Source organism: Hemicordylus capensis, chromosome 4 (assembly GCF_027244095.1).
Source record: "Hemicordylus capensis ecotype Gifberg chromosome 4, rHemCap1.1.pri, whole genome shotgun sequence".
Lineage (NCBI taxonomy): Eukaryota > Metazoa > Chordata > Lepidosauria > Squamata > Cordylidae > Hemicordylus > Hemicordylus capensis.
Window position 1 is genome coordinate 259,786,097 of NC_069660.1, and position 22,575 is coordinate 259,808,671.

General features: G+C 42.5%; 1 protein-coding gene across 1 annotated transcript; it reads left to right on the plus strand.

The window, feature by feature from the left end:
- The first annotated feature begins 131 nt into the window (after positions 1-131).
- Positions 132-22,550, plus strand: LOC128323992 (transmembrane protein 68-like). The gene is made up of 6 exons (XM_053248034.1): positions 132-203; positions 8,066-8,230; positions 16,225-16,421; positions 16,997-17,057; positions 19,288-19,430; positions 21,111-22,550. Exons 2-6 carry the CDS (start codon positions 8,083-8,085, stop codon positions 21,213-21,215), a joined length of 654 nt encoding a protein of 217 aa, XP_053104009.1. The 5' UTR covers positions 132-203; positions 8,066-8,082; the 3' UTR covers positions 21,216-22,550.
- The last annotated feature ends 25 nt before the right edge of the window (positions 22,551-22,575 follow it).

Sequence of the window (22,575 nt, forward strand, 5' to 3'; positions counted from 1 at the left end):
TTTGGACACAGTTGGCAAGATATGGCATGGTGAGCATATGGTTTCTTTATGACCAACAGTCCAAATCCTGTTCATTTATTTATATCAATGTGTTCATTAAAATATTTTATTCCACTTCTTTAAAACTTATAGCTTTGGAACAACAATAATTAAAAGCAAAGAAATGACAAGAGGCAATTGATTTACTGAAGTATCAGTTACAAGTAAGAGCAATTGTTGATGAAACTGCCTCGAGAGTGATTGGCCTGCACCCTCTAGTTCGGGCGAATGTGGGATATTTAGCTCAAAGGGGGAGACCCTTCCAATCAGCCTCAATTTGTGCAAGCGTATGAACTCAAGAAAATCAGCTTGAGAGAGAGGTTTCAATTAACAAAAGGGAGATTATTGAAAGAAACATAATTTACTAGGTGGTCCTAACGGAAAAGCAATGCAAATATGTGGGGAACTAACTCAGATTCCTCCTTGCCTCAGGCTTAATTTAGAACCCTCAGTAGCCCATTGTGACACTTTTAATGACTCTTTCACAAATAACATATCTCACATTCAAGCTGATCTGGATACTGCTATAGGTGCGAAGTCAATGTAAGAGACATCCAGTAACTCCTCTTATATAGTGAGATTGGATCAGTTTCCATCTGTGGCTCCCAAGTATGTGGACAAACTGCTTGGAGCTGTATGGTCCACCACCTGTTCTCTCGACCCTTGCCCAATATGGCTTATAACTCCTAGCAAGGAAATTATTAGAGATGGCCTTGCTGACATAATAAATGCCTCACTGAGAGAGGGCAGGATGCCTCCTTATCTTAAGGAGGAAATTATTAGAAGAAGGCTGCACTGGATCCTTCAGAGATGAACAATTATTGGCCAGTCTCTAATCTCCCATGGTTGAGCAAGGTGATTGAGAGGGTGGTGGCTTCTCAGCTCCAGACAGTTTTGGACTAAATAGATTGTCTGGGCCCATTTTAATCTGGCTTTTGGGCAGCTGATGGGGTTGGGAGTGCCTTGGTCAGCCTGATGGATGATCATCACCAGGGAAAAGACTGAATGTAGCTCTTGGTCTTTTAGTGGCTTTTGATACTATCAATGATGGTATTGTACTGGCTCACCAGGAGGGGCTGGGAGTGTGTGTTGGGGGAATACTTTGCGATGAATCTGCTCCTGTCTCTCACACAGACTTCTTATGATGTGGCTTGATGACTATTGCACCTAAAAATTGAAGCCACTGTATGGAGTACCTCAGGGCTGCATTTTATCTATTATGTATAAATAACCTATGTATAAATAAATAAATAAATAAATAAATAAATAATGTAATATAATATAATATAATATAATATAATATAATATAATATAATATAATATAATATAACAAGGATTTACTTTTACTAGAAAATGGTGATTAAAAAGAATCTTCTTGACTAGTGATTTAAACTGTGATTAAAATCATTAAAACTGAGTTCTGTGAAGTGATTTAAATCATAGCATCCCTGAATGCAACCATTCTATACAGTTTTCACGTCAAAGCCTTAATGAACTCGTGGGGAGCTTACTCCCAGGTAACTGCTATGTGCATAGGCTTGCAACCTAAGGATATATCCCAGAAATGTTTATATTGTGAGACAGAGAGAAAAAAGTCTTTCTTTAAAAAAAGTGTGCATGTGCGTATTTGTGAGAAGAAAGGAAATTAGTGGGCTTTGGTGGAAACCTCATCATCATAAAAAAAGAAAGCTTTTAAAGACTTGGCTTTTTACCCAGGCTTTTACATAATCGTTTTTTACTGCTGCTTTTGTGTGTTTTTATCTGTTGTCTTGTTTTTATGCTTGTTTTTAGCTTGATGTTTTTACTGCTTTTTATTGTATGTTTTAAGTTTTGTAAACTGCCTTGGGGTTTTCTTTTAATGAAAGGCGGTATAGAAATGTAAAAATAAATAAATAAATAACTTGTGCTAATAGAATGCTTTTGGGGGCTAAGTTTTACAACTGTCAGTAGTACAGCTGGCACCAATAATCTTTTGGGGGACCCCATGGCCACACAAACAGTGAGTCTGCAAAAACAAGATGGCTCAGAGAGACATGGGCTATTCACCTGCACCTTGCATTTATTTTGCCAGAGTTTGTGTAGCTTTCTGTTCTCTTCATTTGGGCAGGCCTTCCAATTTCTGAAGGAAGTCTTTTTGCCCTCTAAAGCTTCCTTGACTTTATTTGTTAGCCATGCTGGCAAAGTGGTGGGGCCTTGTTCATGGGCCCTGGATGGTCGGTTTTGTTCGCAGAGGGGACCCTTGACCCCATTTCGGCCAATAAACTTACACAAAATGACCACTGATCCATTATCATATCCATGCGATCAGCCTTCCTGGAGTCTGAAACCTATTCCTATTGGTCCAAGGTGGAGTGGCGTGTTCATAGAGGGGTCACATGCCCACCTTCTGGGCATGCCCTGGCATATTCTGGGGTAGGAGAGGAGGATGGGGGGGCCAAACTACAGGGGGTGAGGCGTACCCCAGTTCTTACCCTTTCCGGTCACGTACGGGTCTCCTCTGCCCATTTCCTGTGATGTAAGCCCCACCTTTGACCATTTCCGGTGACATAAGCACATTTTGACAGCTACCATGATGTCAACACCTCACCTGGGCGCCATGACATCATTCCCCTGCCATGTGCTTCTGTTTTTAAACAAAAGCACATGGAGTTTGACAGCAGGTAGGTACTTATGCTACTTAGAACGGTATTCACACAACCATCAGGGTGGGTCAGGGGGAAGACAGGGTTTCACCTACTTCCCTCCAGACTATCGTTTGTGCAGTCTTTGGCGTGCCGGCACACACCCAGACAATCCACGCTGCTCTTTGTAATGCGGATTGTTGGGGGTCAGAACTCATTTTTCATTATTTGTTTTTCTAGTCCTCCACACGAGAAGCCTAACTCAAGCTGGCCTGCCCTAGCCCAGGTTAGGCTGCTTGAGAGAACAGCCTTTTGGTTTAGCAATCTTATGGCCACTTGACTCCTTGGCCTGTGGTCCCACTCAGCTCTCCCAACTTCCCTTGCATGCCCAATTCTTTCTTCCCAGTTGTACTCATTATGGCCTCCTTTGAAAAGGCCTCTGCATCAGCCTGCCTCTTTTTAGCCTATTTCCCTTAAGGAAAGTAAGCTTATGAGATCACCTGGCACTGTGTGTGCGTGTGTGTGTGTCCATGTGTCCCTTCCTATCCACTTCACAATTCCTGGACCAATATGAACCAAATTGGGTACAGTTGTAGGGACACATGGGAACACCTCAATGGTGCAGTTTGTGATGATGTCATCCACCCTGATTCAAGATGGCAGACCCGTAAATGTTTGAGGTGCAAGTGTGCTAACTTGTGAACCACCTAACCAATTTGAACCAAATTTGCTACAACTGTGAGGACACATAGGGATGCCTCAATGGCATAGTTTGTGATAATATAATCCACCCCAATTCAATATGGCAGATGTGCAAACATTTGAGGTGCAAGTGAGCTAATTTGTGGACCCTCTAGCTGATTTGAATCAAATTTGGTACTGTTGTAGTGAGTGATACATAGGGACACTTCAGTGGTGTACTTTGTAATGATGTCATCCACCCCAGTTCAAGATGTGCCCACCCTGATTCAAGATCACAGGGATGTGTGAACTTTTGGGGCTTAAGAGGGCTAACTTTTGAACTGCCTAAACTATTTGAACCAAACTTGCTACAGCTGTAGGTACACATAGGGACACCTCAATGACATAGTTTGTGATGACGTCATCCACCCCAATACAAGATGATGGATGTGTGAACATTTGAGACACAAGTCGGCTAACTTGTGAACTGCCTTACCAATTTGAAACAAATTTGCTAAAACTCTAGGGACAGCGCAAGAGCAGGGGCGTATCTAGGGTGGGGCAGGCAGGGCACATGCCCCAGGCGCCACTTGAAGGGGGGGTGCGCTGTTTCATAATTTTTTAAAAAAAATTAAGAATGGCTACTGAAAACACAATGGCCACTGCACATGCTCAAATGACCTCTGTGAGGCCCTAGGCCAGGCCAGGCCTCGCAGAGGCCATTTGAGCATGCATGGTGGCCATTTTGTTTTTAGCTGTCATTTTAAAAAAAAATTAAAAAATGGCCACGACACATGCTAAAATGGTCCCTGCGAGGCCCTAGAAGCCAGCAGGGGGAGGGGAAACCTTTACAGACCCCCCACAGCCTTTAGGAAGCCCCCCAAAGGGACTACAGGTATTATTTTTAATTCAATATAATATAAATCACTGTACACCTATTCAGTTTGGCACTATGTACAGAGAATCAGGGCTTGTGAATAACGAGCTGAAGCTTATGAGCTAGGATTGTATTCATTTGCTCTTACTTTGTTTTTTGTGATGAGTGAGTTAAATGTGATGTCTTAATAATATGGCTACTAATGGTGAGTTTGTCTTTGACTCAGTGTGAAATCCTTAGTATTAAGGCCCACTGGGAGTTTCTTGCTCTCTTTCTCTCATTTTAACTGTCTTTCTGAAATACTAGAATATATTCCAAGCAGTGACACAGTTTACTCTGCATATCCTTTAATTATTTTCAGAGTATCTGGGAAAAGTCAAATTCTCCATTTATTTTTAAAACTTATGTAATAGTGATGCTACAATGCATAGTAGAGAATTAGACAGGCACTTCTAGTTTTCCAAGTACACCTCCACATAGTATTTGGGTATTTCATGAGCCCCAGCATACTGAAATTTGTAGTTTTCCAGCATTTTTTGGTCTGGCTACGTCCACTGCTAAATAGTTTTTGAAAGATTAAAAGATAAACAAGCTTGACTTGTATTTTTCAGCTGATATCAATCAATCAATTTATTTATTTCAGTCATAGACCAGTTCAATAAGATAAAAACAGATTTTAAAAAAGACAAAAACAGCAATAAAAGTTCATTACACCATGTGAGTCCGCAATTGACATATTATATAGCAAAATTTATTCACTGTATATACAACATCAGAATTTGGATTGGTAAGCAAGTAATTTAAATAAAATTCATCTTGATGACCAGGGAAATTATTCAAAAGCGGGGCTATTAATTTACATCTTACTTCTCTATAATAATCGCAATACAACAGGACATGAGCGGTTGTTTCAATATGGCCAGATCCATATGGACACACTCTAGATACACGATGTGCCTGCAAATCTTCCAAATAGGAAGGCTGTAGGAAGATTTCAGCTGATATTATGGTAAAATTATCTGAAAGATGGGTGTCAGATGTTTGGACAGGGGGCGCAATTTCAGTGCTTGCCCTAGGCACTAGTTTCCCTAGATACGCCACTGCTCAAGAGTGTACTTTGTAATGATGTCATCCATTCTGATTCAAGATGGTGGATGTGTAAACATTTGAGGCACAAGTGGGCTAACTTTTGGACTGCCTAACTGATTTGAACCAGATTTGAAACAGTTGTAGTGAATGAAACATAGGGACACCACAATGGTGTAGTTTGTGTTGATGACATCCACCCCAATTCAAGATGATAGACGTGTGAACATTTGAGGCTCAAGTAGCCTAACTTGTGACCCTCTTAACTGATTTGAAACAAAATTGCTACAGGTGTAGGGACACATAAGGATGGCTGAATGCCATAGTATGCGTTTATGTCATCCACCCAAATTCAGTATGGCAGACGTTTGAATGTTTAAGGCTGAAGTTGGCTAATTTGTGAGGATGGTAATTATTAATTAAGATTATAGTGAAAGGAAAGTAGGAAGATTAGTTCTTACTAGAACAACTTGTTTACTTTCTCCCTCCCTCCTGTTTTTTCCTTCTGCTTGTTTCAAACTTCTGTTGTTCTCTCAAATGCTTTGTTTTCAGCTTGCTGGCTTTCTTCCAATTCCTTTAATTACCCTCATTCTTGAATGGCATCCCAAACACTCATCTCTCACTCCTCCACCTGCATAGCATTCTCTTATCCTAGAATTTTCTTCACAGTCCCCACTTATTAAGAACTTCCATTGATAGTGGGACACACAAAGGGCTTCCTTAGATGATCTTATTGGGCAGGCAGTCATATGTGGCAAAAGGCAGTCCTTCAGAAATGTGGAACCCAGAGTCTTTAGGGCTTTCATTATAATCACCAGCACCAGAAACAAACTGGCAACCAGTGCAGCTGCCACAACACAGATTGTTGTGATCACATCCTCATGCCTCCCGTCAGACATCCTCATTCTTTCATAGTTACAGTTTCCAAATAGTCTTCAGGAGCAGCTCCACATAAAGTGCATTATGGTAGTTAAGATGAGAGATGACAAGGATGTTGGTACACAATGGTACCATAATGCAATGTTGTGGGATGGAGAGGCACTAATTCAACTCCCATGCTAGGCTTTGGAGGCTTAAGTGTCAAACAGGATAGATAAGTCTGGATAACAACTCCTGCACCATCTTCACCAGCATATGCAATAGAAATGGCAGGAAGTATACTATAGAGAGGTAGCATTTTAAAACTTTGGGGTGGGGATAATTCCACAGAAGAAGAGAACCCTGCCACTATTTAAACAAAGTACACAGAGTGGCACAAAAATAAGGAGAAGATCTGTGCTGCTTTTCACTATTGATGTAATATCTAATTAGATATTGGGGCCATTCACATTACGAGGGGCAGGCAGGCGGAGGGGCGGGGGAGACTGCTCCAACTCACCTTCACGCCAGATGATCAAATAAATGTTGCTGGGAGTAAGGGTGTGCACAGAACCAATTTCCAAGGTTTGGTCTGCATTTGGACCGGACTGCAGTACACGAACCAGTTTGTTTGAACTGGCCAGGTGGTCCAGTCTGTTCGACTGAACCAGGCTGAACCGGTCTGGCAAACTTAAAAGACAACAATTTAAACATTTTAAAACAATATTCTAAAACAACACTAAAAACAATCAAAACAGTATCAGTTAAAAGCCTGGGTAAACAGATGCTTCTTTAAAGACTTTTTAAAAATTGTCAGAGATGGGGAGGCTCTGGAGCGCATTGCAAAGCCTCGGGGCAGCAACAGAGAAGGTTAGTTGCCTCCCACTGCCACCACCTTTGGTGTGTGTGAAGGCTTCCCCTTTGCTTGTAAAGGGGAATCTTCACCGGATTCCCCTTTACAAGCATTGCTTCTTGAACCACCGAACCAGTCCGCCAGGAACAGGGCTCAGACCAATCCAATCATGGACCAGCCGGCCTTCTTGAAGGCCAGTCCAGTTCACAGTCAGAATGCTCAAACTGATTTGGTTCATGTTGGACCAGTTCAGGGATGTAGCTATAATTGAGTGGATGGATTCAAAGAACCTGGGCCCCCGAGCTCTTGAAGGGCCCCTAGCTTCACTCTTCCCTATCTTCTTCATTATCTCCCTTACTCCAATGGGCCACATGAGAGGGGGTGAACACGGGACATCCCTGGACCAGTTCCCTAGCTACATCCCTGGACCGGTTCCCTAGCAGGTTGCACATACCCCTAGCAGCTTGCACAGGCTGCGCTCCCAGATGATCCATGCTGTGCCATGTAGTGCGGAGCTCTGGAGGCCGGGATGACACACCCCAGCCTCTGGATATCTCACAATGCACTGTGCCAGAAGTGTGGTGCATTGATGGGGTCCCCTGTCAGATGGGCAATCTAGGTTCCAATCTCTGGGTCTCCTCAGGTTGTGTGAATCCTGAGAAAACACACAATCCTGGCAGCCGGGTTAAGGGAGCACAAAGAGTGAGGCTTGGCTAAGAGCCGGGCTTGGAAGTGGGGTTAGGCGCGGCAGGAGCGCCTGGATCTGCGTGGATCCCAGCACTCCTTACAAGCAGCCTAGCCCTAACTCTCCCTAACTTGTGAGGACAGCCACATTATCCAATATCCTTAATTCCAGGACTACTACAGAGAAAGTCCTGCTTCTAGCAGATGACAGCCTAGCAAGTAAAACGAATGGTATCTGTAGAAGAGCCATATCATTATCATATTCAGTTCTGCACTTTAGTGTTTTCCTCCACTAAATGAACAAGTTATCTTTATATAACTTGCATGGAAACAGTGTTAATCTGTTGCACTTTGTTTTCTTCTCAGGCTATGAGGTTATTGGGATGGAACATCTACCAAAAGGACCAGGACTTATTGTTTTTTACCATGGAGCTGTTGTTTTCGACTATGCCTTCTTTCTGGCTAGACTCTATACTCAGACAGGGATACTCATTCAAACTTTAGTTGACGATGGCTTATATATACTACCAGGTAAAGCATGATTGTGATAAATTTAAGATTAGAATATTGCAAATTATCATAATGTTTTGAATGGTCATAAAGGGCATCTGCCCAGAAGTCTTTAACGACATTTTTAGTCTACTTTATGAAGGGGGGAAAGGCTTATGAGATCACCATGTGTTTCCCTTACTAATACATTTTGTGTTTACAGTCTGATACAAAACAAATTTATAGCACTAGGAGAAAGCCCTAGGGGACCCTAGACAGAGGTATCTTTATTTCACTCAGCCATCTAGTTTCAAAATGGCAGACAAGCAAAATATAAACACCACCCCTTTAGAATGCATGTCTTGACAATCCAGTACAAACCAGATTCACAGCACATGGGAAAGGGACCTAGAGTTACCTGGAGGGCATTTTCCCCAATTCTCTACCTTGAAACAAGATGGTAGCCACTCAGATGTCAAGTACAGCCCCTTTAGAACTCATTTGTTTACATTATTATACAAACCAAATTCACTGTACATGGGAAAGGGGGCTAGACTATCCCCCCCCCCACCGCCATCTGCCATCTGGAAAACAGATGGCTGTCATCTACATTAGAACTGTATCCCCTTTAACATTGTAGTGGCGGGAAATAGTGGGCAAACTAGTCCAATTTCCAAGAATTGTAATCAAATGCTATGCTCTAAGTATGAATAGATTTAATTCTAAATGCTTAATGTGACTTGGATTTAAGTCTAAATGCTTAATGTTGAAATATGTGGAAAGTAGACTCCATTCATTCTACTTAGATCTACTTGTTTCTAGCAGACTGTCAAATTGCAAGTATGAACACCTACTGAACAGAATACAAAGCATTTTCTTAGAGCAAGCAGTGGGCAGTTGTTTTGCAATCCTCATGACATCAAGACTGAACAACCTGTGAGCAATGAAACCAAATGCAGGCCCTCACCACTTTGATTTGAGAAGAAAATGGCAGCAAATTCCACTAAATCAGCAAAAACAGGAGATCTATTTTGCCCTGGTGGCCTGCCGCCTTCTTTGGGGGAGGAAGTGATACAAAAGGTGTTCTGACTTACTCAGAAGGATGAGCAAGCAGTGGTACATGAGTGCCTGAACAGTGCAATACTACTAGTACAGTATGTAATGTTTACCTTTGCACCAGTAATCCCAATGACCACTAGGGGCATTGGGAGTAGAGGTAGATAGTTAGGGTCTCCTTCTCTTTCCTGTTTATCTCTGCCTCTATGACCGCTCTATTGATAGAATGTACTCAGGAACTTCCTGGGAGTGACTTCCTCCACCTTCTTCCCAGGGTGCTTCTAGCTCTCTCTGTCTGAGCACCATGCTTCTATAGATATATCTCTGATCAACATGTAGCAAGAAGTTAGATATAGATATTTTCCTATCACTTGCACTTCTGAATAAAGTAGATTAGCTTAACCTTGCATGCATTTCCATGCTTATCATTTACAAGTTGTTGCCTCTGAGACCCTGTTAACTTCTGCTGTAATGGGAGTGAGTTAGCTCCTGAAATACTCTGCTATACAAGTAGTTACTCCCAACAGGATTATGAGCCCAGCCCCTAGCAGGGTTTTTGGGACTCAGATCTGATCTCAGGATTGATAAAGGCACAGATACAGTAACAAAGAGACAGCATGGATTCCAGCCAGATTAGCCTCAGCATTCCCAAGCTAATGGCTCAAACTACAGCAGCTGGTCATTTCAGATAAAATCCTGATGAGCCAAGGACTCAACAATGTTCTGAAGGGCACACAGAGACCTTTTGAGCAACAAGCAGATGCAAGAAAGCTTTGGGCTTCTCAAAACAAGAAAACTCTTGGAATCTTTGGGAGTGCATGTAAGTCCAAAATTATATACTAATTTTATGGGTGTGGAATTGGCCAGTGGTGTTTGGAAAAGGCTGGATTAGCTTTACAATCACAAGAGCCTCAGTCATACAGTTTTTCTCATTCAAAAGTTCTGCAACTTAATGCTTAAGTCTCTGGGAAAACAGCTTAAAGACATGGGGACAGACCTCAGTGAGGCAGCAATTGTGGGATTCATTCTGAACTCATTGCCTGAAGGTTATCAAGCCCTTAAAATGGAAATTGAAGTTTTAGATGCATCTTTAAATTTAAAATATAGCTCTTGGTGCTTAGCTGAACATTCTCATAAAAAGGCAAGAAATGCGCTCTGCTCCTGCAGATCATGTTACAGCATTCCACTCAGGCAACACAAACAAAAGGTGTTTTCAGTGTGGAAGTGAAGACCATTTGTATGCTATAATTGCTCTGCTAAGTCTAGAAAAGCAGCTGCTGGCAGAGATAGGACAAAAGGAGAGACAAAGAGGGTTAAGATTCCTGATGCTACAAGCCATCAGAATTCCATACCGGAAGGAGATTCTCATAAACAGAAGAACATGAAGGGATCCAAGCTTAAATGTTATAATACCATGATTGAAACCAGTAATGTATTCTGCATAGATTCTGGAGCACTAGAAAACCTTTTGAAAGATATCAAACTGTTTACAGAAATGGATAAGGATTACAGAGTTCCAATTTATCTCACAGATGGTTGATCTCTTTCTGTTGAGGGGAGAGGTGTTGCAAAAGTGCATTGTTATCTACCAGAAGGACAGTGTGTGGCTGTTACCCTTAAGGATGCAGTATTTGTGCCATCACTGGAGAATAATTTAATTTCTGTGCAATATGGAGTCGAAAAAGGATGCAGAGTTGAGTACAAAGTCAAGCATTGTTATATTACAAATGGAGATGACTTGATTATGGCCGCAACTCTGAAAGTGGATTGTTTGAATTGGACTCTATAAATGAAAGAGTAAGTCTAGTAACAGTGTGCAATCACAAGTCATGTGACCTACTTTGGCACCATTGCCTTGCTCATCAAAGTGATTCATGAGCTTGAGAAGGGGGAAATAATTAAAGACTTTAGAGTACAGCCATGCAGAGAGGCAGCATCCAGATATGACTGTTGCCTCTGTGCAAATCTGTGAAGCCTTCCTTTAATAAGAGAGAGGAGAAAGTGTCACAGGTCCCCCTATAGTTGATTCACAGTGATCTTTGTGGTCCGTTAGAATACAGCATGGTTGACAATTGCTACATACTCATATTTATCGATGATTTTTCAAGATTTGTTTATGTTTATACTCTAAGAGAGAAGATTCTATTGTTTTAGAAGTTTAAAGAGTATGTTGCACTGGTCAGTAACAAATTTGAAAGAAATCCTCATAGACTAAGGTCAGACAATGGAGACGAGTACATGTCAAGTGAAAACATTCCTGAAGGAACAGGGGACTAAACATAAGACTATGTCCTCATATACACCAGAATTGAATGGCATGGCAGCGAGGAAGAACCGCTCTTTACTAGAAATGGCCAGTTGCATGCTGCAAGATGCAGGTTTGGCAAATACGTTTTGGGAAGAAGCAGTGATGACTGCCAGTTATTTACAGAACAGATTGCCAACCAAAGCAGTAGAAAAGAACTGTGGTTTGGATATAAGCCTAGCCTAAAGCATATCAGAGTATTTGGATGTGAAGTATGTGCATAGATAGCAAAAGCAAAGATAAACAAGCTTAATGCAGAAATAAGAAAGGAGTACTCTGTCAATATATACTAGGAGGAAAAGGATACAAAATCCTTAATATTGAAACTTGTGATATTGAAATTTGAAATGTGTACTTTGATGAGAGGCAAAGGCCAACCAAAGGTGAAGTACCAGAAGTTGGGCCAAGGATCCAGATGAATGAGGAACCAGGTGAGCAGACTTTCATGCACCTCATGCCAGACAGTGAACCTGAACCTGAACCAGATTCAGTAGGGATTGCACAGCCTGAGCTAGAGCTGAAGTGCTCACAGAGACCCAAGAAAGGCATTCCACCTAAAAGACTCTAACTCATCAGCAGAAGTGAAGAGTTATAGGAACCCTGCACATAGCAAGACGTTGAAAAGATGAAACCTACAAAGCTGAGAAATGGAGGAAAGCTACAGAAAAAGAAATTAAATCTCTGCACAAGAACAAGACATGGACACTTGTTTCCACAAGTGTCCATGTCTTGTTCTTGTGCAGAGATTACCTACCTGCTGAAATAAAGTCTGTAGGATTCAAATGGGTCTTTAAAATCGAACAAGATGCAGAAGGGGATGTACAGTGCTCCAAGGCAAGGCTAGTAGCCAAAGGATACTCCCAAATATATGGTGAAGACTATGATGAGACATTTGCACCAGTTGTGAAACACACTTCAGCCAGGACACTACTCAGCATAGCAGCAGCCAGAAAGATGCATGCTGACCACTTGGATGTAAAGACTGCCTTCCTACATGGAGAAAATGAGGAAGACGTCTATATGCAGCAACCACCAGGCTTTGAAGAACCTGGAAGAGAGGCTTATGTGCAAACTTCAAAAGAGCATCTATGGCTTAAAGCAAGCTGCTAGAGGATGGAATAAAAAGCGAAACCAACTGCTGCTCAAGGAGGGGTTCACACAAGGACAAACTGACCCCTGCCTGTACTCAAGATTCAGAGAGCATAAATGGACTTTTGTTGATAACCTGATTATTGAATATGAAGAAAAGCAAAAATGGATTGTACAGTCACTGAACAGAACAAAACAAACTGTTGTTGTTGTTATTATTAATTCAATTTCTATACTGCCCTTCCAAAAATGGCTCAGGTCGGTTTACAAAGAGAAATAATAAATAAATAAGATGGCTCCCTGTCCCCAAAGGGCTCACATTCTAAAAAGAAACACAAGATAGACATCAGCAACTGTTACTGGAGGTACTGTGCTCGGGGTGGATAGGGCCAGTTACCCTCCCCCTGCTAAATAAAGAGAATTACCACGGTAAAAGGTGCCTCTTTGCCCAGTTAGCAGGGGAAACTAGAGGTGAAGGAACTTGGAAGCATCTCCTACCATCTTGGCATTCAAATAGAAAGAGAAGGAGATGGAGCATTCCATCTCAACCAGAATAAAAATAATAAAGTATCTTCTGGAATGCCTGGGACTGACAGATGCCAATGTAGTCAGTACACCAATGGATACATATTTCCTGAAGCAAGATGGAGATGGTGAACCTTTACCAACCAGCAACCAATACAGAAACACAATTGGCAAGCTTCTTTATATGGCCACGGTGACAAGGTCAGATATTGCTGCACCAGTGGGAATCCTAAGCAGAAATGTAATTGCACCAACCGAGAATGACTGCAGTCAAAAGGCTGGTGAGATACCTGAAGGTATCTCACTATACATGAGATGTTCCAGCAAACAGCAACCCCAGACTGGTGGGATATATAGAAGTAGATTGGGCTGAAGACAGAGCTGATCGCAAACCCACCAGTGGGCACCTGTTTTTCTATGAAGACAGAGCAATAAGCTGAACTAGCCAGAAGCAGTCACTTGTGCTCTCTCAACCACAGAAGCAGAGTACATATCAGCCACTGAAGTGTGCAAGGAAGCTGTGTGGATACACAAGCTAATGCTAGACTTTGAGATTGAAGAACCAAGGCCTACTGAGATGTTTGAAGACAACCAAAGTTGGATTCAGCTCTCACTTATGGAGAAAGTCAAGTCTTGAACAAAGCACACTGACACAAAGCACCACTATGTTTGAAATGCATAAGAGAAGGGGCTAGTCAAGTTGAAGGACTACCCAATAGGGGTGTGCATGGAACCGGCTGGCCCAGTTCAGTGCGAGGCCGCACCAGCCTCAAACCTAACTGGGCCAGTTCAGTCCGGCCCCCAATCGAACGCCCCCCCCCAGTCCAGTCCAGTTCCGGACCGGTCCGCGAATTTCCTTAATTTTTTAAAAAAGTTTATTTTAAATACCTTTAGCCCCTTCAGGGGGCTTGCTGAGATCGTGGGGGGGGTTGTCCGCGTGGGTTCCCTCTCCCCTCGCTGGCCATCCTTATCACTGCCGCAACCGGGTAAATCACAATTTTCAGCCCTTTTGGGCCTCCGTATGAGCACACAGCCTCTATTTTGGCAGCTGCTGCACATGTGCCAATGCCCTCTGCGAGGTGGCCGCACGCTCATACAGCGGCCCGAAAGGGCCGAAAATGGTGATTTACCCGTCTGCAGTGGCTGTGGCGGTGATAAGGATGGCCACTGGGGGGAGAGGGAACCCGCGCGGACACACACACCCGTGGCCTCAGCAAGCCCCCCAAAGGGGGGAAAGGTATTTAAAATAAACCTTATTTTTTTAAAAAAATAAGGAAATTCGCGGACTGGCCGGACCGGACCTGGCAGTCCGGTTCCGGTCCGATGGAACCAGGGGGTGGTTCGGTTCAACCTCGAACCCCCGAGCTCCCGGACCGGACCGCCAGACCGGTCCGCACATCCCTACTACCTAACTGAAGTGATGGTGGCAGATGGACTGAACAAGCCACTACCTAGAGATTAGTTCCAGATGCTTTGTGAGAAGATGGGAGTTGTGAACCGGTGTGAAAGGCAATGATAACGGTTGTTGGAGATCCAGCTCCAGATGGCATCAACTTGTGTACCAGTAATCCTAGAGACCACTAGGGGCATTGGGAGTAGAGGTAGATAGCTAGGTTCTCCTTCTCTTTCCTGTTTGTCTCTGCCTCTATGACCGCTCTATTGATAGAATGTACTCAGGAACTTCCTGGGAGTAACTTCCTCCTCTTCCTTCCCAGAATGCTTCTAGCTCTCTCTCTGAGCACCATGCTTCTATAGATATATCTCTGATCAACATGTAGCAAGAAGTTAGATATAGATATTTTCCTATCACATGCACTTCTGAATAAAGTAGATTAGTTTAACCTTTCATGAATCTCCATGCTGATCAGTTACAAGCCGTTGCCCCTGAGACTTCTGTTAACTTCTGCTGTAATGGGAGTGAGCTAGCTCCTGAAATACTCTGCTATACAAGTAGATATCCCCAACAGTGCAACCCGACTCAAATTGAGCCCGGCTTGAATTCAAGTCATCTCAACTCAAAGGTTTGAGTTTGAAACAGCCCAGCCCCATAAAGATTAGAGCTAGTCTGAGTTGAGCTAAGTCCGGCTCAAAGAACCCACTTGTGAGCTGGGTCAAGGAGTTTGAGGGATATACTTGTAAAGGGGAATCTGGCAAAGGATCCCCCTTCACAAGAAATGGGCTTTCCAGAAACTAAATGTGGGGTTTGGAGGAGATAGTATTTACCTCCTCCAACCCGCACCCGCCAGCTTCCCAAATGATAGGGTGGGCTGGCTGCAGCCTGTTTCAGGCCTCTGAGCATACACAGCTGCCATTAGCATGGCCTCTGCACATGTGCAGAGGCCCAAACCAGGAGGTAGCTGGCCCAGCCTATCATTTGGGAAGCTGGTGGGGGGTTGGAGGAGCCCCTGCTGCCACTGCCCCCACCTCTGCAATCCCCGCTGCCACCTTTTAAAGGTAAAGATTACTGCCCCCCCCCCCCCGGATATAGTTTCTAGAGAGCCCTTTAGTTGTAAAGGAGAATCCTTGCCCAATTCCCCTTTACAAGCATATCCCTCAATCGCCTGGGCGCTTTCCAGACTAGACCCTGCAGTGGGGTCACATCGTATCTTGGAAGTGTGCTTCCACACTTCCAGTGTTGTGACACTGCAGTCCCTATGCAGACACAGCAGGGTGCCATTCACATTTCCAATGCCTTGTTTCGATATCAATTGCAGCGAGATAGAGTTAGGACATCGTATATCCGGTGTATGAAAGTTGCTGTTTTTTCGGGTGGTTAGTTTCCACGAGACTGCTCCCCCTGCTGTTTACGTTTTGAATGCGACTTGCCTGAAAGGAGACATTTTGCTGCTGTTGAGCAGCTATTCTGGAAAGCACCCTGGCTTGACAGCTGGACTGGACCAGGGCCCAGCTCGATCGAGCCTGAGCCCAAACCACCCATGGTGGCTTAGGTCTGGTCCAGATTCGAGCTGAATCCAGTTCCATGCACACTTCTAATATCTACACTATACCAGAAACAATACTTACATGAAATTGTTATTTTCTACTTGGCATATTTTTACAGGAACAAAACTTGCTCTTGATTTGACTGGTTGCACAAATGGCAATAAATCTAAATGTGTGGAAATTCTGAAGAAAGGCAATTTATTGGGAATTTCCCCTGGTGGACTTAGAGAAGGAAACTTTAGTGACCACCAGAACTACAACCTGATATGGGGTAACCGTACTGGTTTTGCTCAAGTGGCCTTAGAGGCCAAAGTGGTAAGTGATCTCCCTGGGATATTTTCTTTGCCTGTGTGATTATACAAGACAGTGTGTAATGTTTTTATGTACAAATGCACTTTGTTGACTGATAAATAATGAGACCAGGGGAACAGAAACACATTCACTTACCCATCCATTGTCAAAACAGTGAAAACAATCCAAGCGGGATATTTGAAAAGTCAGAATGGGGTACAGTTTCAGCCCAAGATGACTTTGCACCTGAAGCATGGCACCAAATGCTTTCTTTTTGCAAGCAGTGACCATAGCCACTGCGACTGCTTGAATATTGTGCATGTTCATGTACACTCACCTCTGCCACCACCTTCATTTCTAGCAGTGGTAGCCAGTGCCACCAACATGCAACACAAACACCTTCCTCTGCCTCCTCTCTTATTCACCTCTGGGTTGATAATGAGAAGGGGAGGGAACTGAAGGCACATTTGAGTGCTCTAGATGCTCTATAGAGCATCCTGCCTTGCCTCGGGTGCAAATAGGTGCAAATCAGATCGAAGTGGGGCTGAAATACTTCTCTGATTCTGTCCTGTTTTCATTCTTCCTTTCACCTTTTTTAGCCCATCATCCCTATGTTTACACAAAATATTCGCGAAGCATACAGAATAGTTGGAAAGACATGTGAGTTACATTTTAAATATTCCTTTCTCTATTTCATTAAGATTTCATTTGTTATTTTCACAACCCTCTATTATAGTCCTCATGAATTTGCAGCACATCTCTTTCTTTGAAGCTGTGCATATTGGTTGCATGTGGTATCTGAGGTTTATCAAGAAAATTCATTAAGGTATTTGGCTCAGAAGATTTCCTAGGGGTTGCTTAAACTTCACCTTGGTTTGGTGTGCGTACAGCATGCACACACACATGTGCCAACCACTTCCAGTATGACACTGACCAGGGCTGCAAGGAGGTAAGCTGCAGACCCACACCAGCAATTTTGGGGACAGCGCCGGCAGGCGGAAAGCGGCGGGGCAGGTTAGGGCACCCTCCCTGCCCCTTCAAGGCTCCTCCCCACCTCCCGGGAGTTCATGAACCACTTGGTGCACATCCCTAGTTGCCAAATTCCCCAGATAGTCGGGTATTTCATGGATTCTAGGTGTGTCACTCAGCAGCTGTTTAGCCCATTAGCTCGCAAGGATCCCCAACTTTCATTTTTAAAAGAAAGCTAAACTCTTGGCCTTCCAGAAGCTGAGACAGGCAGCAAAATGTGTAGGCACCATTTTCTTGATGAGGCTGGCTGAGAAAAGTGTAAGCATTGCAAGTCCCATGAGGAACATTCTCTTTTGGCTGGTTGGTTTTTCACCAGGAGATGCCTGGAGGGCAGGTTGCTCCTGTTTTATCCTCCTTTTGATGTAAATTAAGTGCTAAGTGCCTGCATTGTAATTTGGAAGACTTTCCCCCCAGTGCCTAATTTCCTCCTTTTTCCTGCAATCCTATGCATGCCTTCTCAGGAGTAAGCTCTATTAGTTTTAATGAGACTTTCTCCCAGGTAAGTGTGTATAGCGGTTGCAACCTTAATTGAAGAGCTCACTGTTGTTGCTATTGCTGCTATTCATACGTCATACTTAGTGTAGTTCCTGTGTATATATTATTGTGTGTGTGTTTTGTTTTGCTGTAAGCTGCCATGAATTCTCCCTACCCCCTGCTGTTTTCCAGCCTCTGTTGTAGGAGAAGCGAAAAGAAAGACGGTGTGCTCTTTACTGTCTGCTAATAAGCTGCCTTTCCTTCAACACAAAAGAAACAGTGTTCCTTTCAAAAGTGCTTATGCTTCATGTTCTTGAGTTCTGCTGTTGTAGTTATTTTTATGAAACAGTTTTCACAGTTCCACTATAACTGAGCTACATAGAGAGGGAAGCTGGTCTTGTGGTAGCAAGTATGACTTGTCCCCTCAGCTAAGCATAGTCTACCCTGGTTGCATATGAATGGGAGACTTGATGTGTGAGCACTGTAAGATATTCCCCTTAGGGGATGAAGCCTATTGGAAGAGCAGAAGGTTCCAAGTTCCCTCCTGGGCATCTCTAAGACAGGGCTGGGAGAGAGATTCCTGCCTGCAACCTTGAAGAAGCCGCTGCCAGTCTGTGTAGACAATACTGAGCTAGATGGACCTATGGTCTGACTCAGTATATGGCAGCTTCCTCTGTACATTAAAGTATTCGAAATCCTTTTGCAACCCATCCTGTTACAGTGTGATCACATTCACAGCTCGGTATACTGGTATGACTTATTTCATACACCAGGGGCTCTCAAACATGAATCCCCAAAGCTTGCTGCTGGGCTACAACTTCCAACATCCCCAGCCCCAATGGCCATTGGCCACTGGGGCTCAGAATGATGGGAGTTGCAGTCCAGCAACCTCTGAGGACCCATAACAGCTGCCATATACAGTTATGCATATCTGAAATATTTGTTTATGCAGTCATGCTGCTTTCTTCAGGACTGTGTATGTGTGAATGTGTAATTGCATATTTTCCATTAGATTTAAAATAAAGTTATTATCGATGGATAGGGCATAGGTACCCCAAGTCAAGTAGAGATGCAGATCACATTCTACAAACTATTAAATAAGTTTTGCATCTAATTTGACAGTGGTGAGGAAAGAAAAGTCTCATTGGAAGGCAATGCAGTTGCTGCAAATCATTCTATAGAAGATTGATATGTACTGAGCTGAGAGACAGCCAGCCTGTGCTATGGGAAATTATGGAGCACATGGCTTCTCTCTATTCAAACACACATGGGGATCATTCGAGTCTTATTTCCTGGGTGGGATTGTTTGAACTGGACATATCCAAGATTTGATGCTAATTTTAAATCAGGCTGCTGTCACTTGAATGTTATTCTGTTCCATGCACAGGGTGGTTGAGATGGCTCTATGACCACTATATAAGACTCCTAGCCCTTCCCATTTATGGAGGGTTTCCTGTTAAATTACGCACATATCTTGGAGAGCCCATCCCGTATGATCCAAACATAACTGCTACGGAGCTGGCTGAAAAAGTAAGTTTACTCTGCACTGGGAAATACCAAAGCAGAATCAAATCACATATTTAGTAGTAGTAGTAGTAGTAGTAGTAGTAGTAGCAGCAGCAGCAGCAGCAGTAGTATTTGCTTTCTTGTGAAGAACATATTTAGTTTTATAACCATATGCTGCATATGAAGTAGGGGTGTGCACAAAACACATTTTGCATTCCGAGCTTGGAACAGATTGCAAAATGCACGAAAAATTCCATTGGAGCAGAATGACCCCATTCCGAGTGCCATTTTGGATTCTTGGAACTGGGTTGGAATGTTCCATCTTGGAATGTGCCTTTCCATTCCAAGCTTGGAACAGCCACGCCCCCCGGTAGGCAAGTTCTGCTCTGGACTCTGAACCCTTGAAATGGCCCATTAAGAGGTGGAACATTCTGCACAGCCCTAATAATAAGGTCCTCCTTGTATGATATGAGTTCATTTCATGGACTTTGTTCATAATGTTCACTACTCATCCTGCTTTCTGTTTAACTTTTCTGAGATTAATTATATGAGTCCAACTATTTTAACCAAAGAGTTCCATGACTGTTCCTAAACAAGCCATCTATTCCACATACCTACTGCATGCTTAGATACAGTTATTGCTCACATACAGGCACACTATTAAGGGCTCTTTCCCAGAAGACCATTCCATATACCAACTAGCCCAGGTGCCAGTTCTATGTAGGAGAACTATTTTTTTACATTGCAGTGTAAGGACATGTGACTGTGGCTGGCCTTGGGGTGGGCAGTCACTCAGGGCACCTACCTGAAGGGCATGCCCATTTGAGCTCCCACAAGCTACAAGCTTGACAATACTGATGCACTAACTGGGGGTGGGGGACCAAAGGCACTCCTCGCCCAGGGTGCTATTTAGCCTAGGACTGGCCCTGCATGTGACAAATGCACACATCTGTTTGGCATATGGATATGGGGAAACAGATCTATGTTCCCCCCCACCCTTACATATACTTAAGCTTTGCCTATATGGTAGATGTGAAAACCATTTTTAAAAAAATGCTTGTTTGAAGAAGCTCAAGTCATACATTTTAGGGTTTGACTGCTCTCATAGGCAAGTTCTTATAGGCTGCTCTATTTTAAAAAAAAAGAGAGAGGGGGATACATGTAGTGGTTAGAATGCCAGGGTAGGACAGGTGAGATGGGGTTTCAAATATTCCATAAGCCATGAAGCTCACCTTGACCCAGACATTACCTCATGATCTATCCTTCTTCACAGAGTTGTGAAGATCAAAGGGGGTGGGATCTATGCCTGAGATTCTTGAAGGAAGGATGGGATTTAAATGCAATAAATAAAGTACATTTATGTTTGCCAGCATTGTGTGCACTGAAGGAATATGCTTGTTTTTCAGATAAAGCAATTACATTTAGCATTTCTGTGAGTGAATAATTGGATTCTGCTTGTCATTGTGCCTTTATCTATCTATCTATCTATCCATCTGATATTAATAACTGTTAATATCCTCTCTCTCTCTCACACACACACACACACACACACACACACACACACACACACACACACACTCACGACTATACTACCTGACATGTGCATCCCTAGGCAGTGTACATAAGTTAGTATGTTTAGAACTGTATGCTGTTTAGAACTTTAGGAAATGTTTATAACTTTATGTTGTTGTTTTGTTATAACAGACAAAGATTGCAATTGAAAATCTTCGAGACAGATACCAAAAGAAGCCAGGAAATATATTAAGAGCTCTATCAGAACGATTTGATAAACATCACAAGGACAACTAGCCTTTATTTATCTTATGAACCAATCTTTCATGTCATATTTAGTATACAGAATATATTTATAGTCAGAAGTTTTTGTCTATCTGTAACTTATATGAACAACCATTAAAAATGTATACTTGGCTGGAAAGGATAGCATCAGTTAAAATGAATATTTTACAAAAGATGAACTTTTTATTTCAAATGATCCCTATTAAAATTGATAATAAAACATTTAACATGTGGCAGAGGAACATAAACTCTTTTATCTGGGCCAATAAAAAAATGAAGAATTAAGTTCAGGGCCATGCAAGATTCAAAAAATCAGGGAGGAGTGGCTGTACCTAATCTGAAATTATATCATCACGCCAGTTGCTTGACATGGATTTCGGACTGGATCAAAGAATCATATGGTTCAACGATGGCTATGGAAGGGTCTGACCTTCCAGAAGGGTTACATAAGTATTTATGGGCTAACATAAAAAGGAAAGATCATGACATAAAACTTCATACAATTAGAAGTAGTTTATTACATGTTTGGCACAAATATAAGAACAGGATAAGTCCAGAATTATCGCCTTGGCATCTATCATAAACATTTTTTTTCCCCCATGGAGAGGAAAATACTAGACATTTTGCCTACTGGAGAGAGAAAGCATATAATCTGCAAAATTTAGCTACAGGAAAAACAAAAATGAAATCCTTCCAGACTCTTGATTCAGAGTCCAATGAGCCCTCATGGTTTCAATGCCTACAGATTAGCACCATAGTGAAGAAAGAAATACAGAGACAAGGTGGCAAACTTAGGACTTTACAGAATTACTGAAAATACCAGTCATTTACTGGAACTGATATATAAGTTGCTATTGAAATACGATTCAGAAACAGAACAGATTAAAGACTGTATGATCAAGTAGATGCAAATTTTAAATAAAACAATTGACATGCAACAATGGGAATACCAATGGAAGGTGAACATTAAATTTACAGCAAACAGCATTTTAAGGGGAAATTGGTACAAAATGTACTTTAGATGGTATATTACTTCTATGATGATTCCAAAGATGGATAGTAAATTCTCTGAAGATTGTTGGAAGTGTAAGAGCCATGCAGGGACATTTTATCATATGTGGTGGACATATAGCAAAGCGCAACAATTTTGGGGGGAAATTCACTGTAAGATGCAAGAAATTTTAAAAATAAATTTTCCTCACTCTCCAGAGGCTTTTTTGTTGAACATGACTAAATTCTATATTCCTACTAAATATTCAGAGCTGTCTTTGTATATGATCACTGCAGCTAGGATTTTATATGCGGCTAAATGGAGACAAAATAATTCTGATGGTATATGAGTGGTTATTAAAATTATGGGAATATGCCTCTA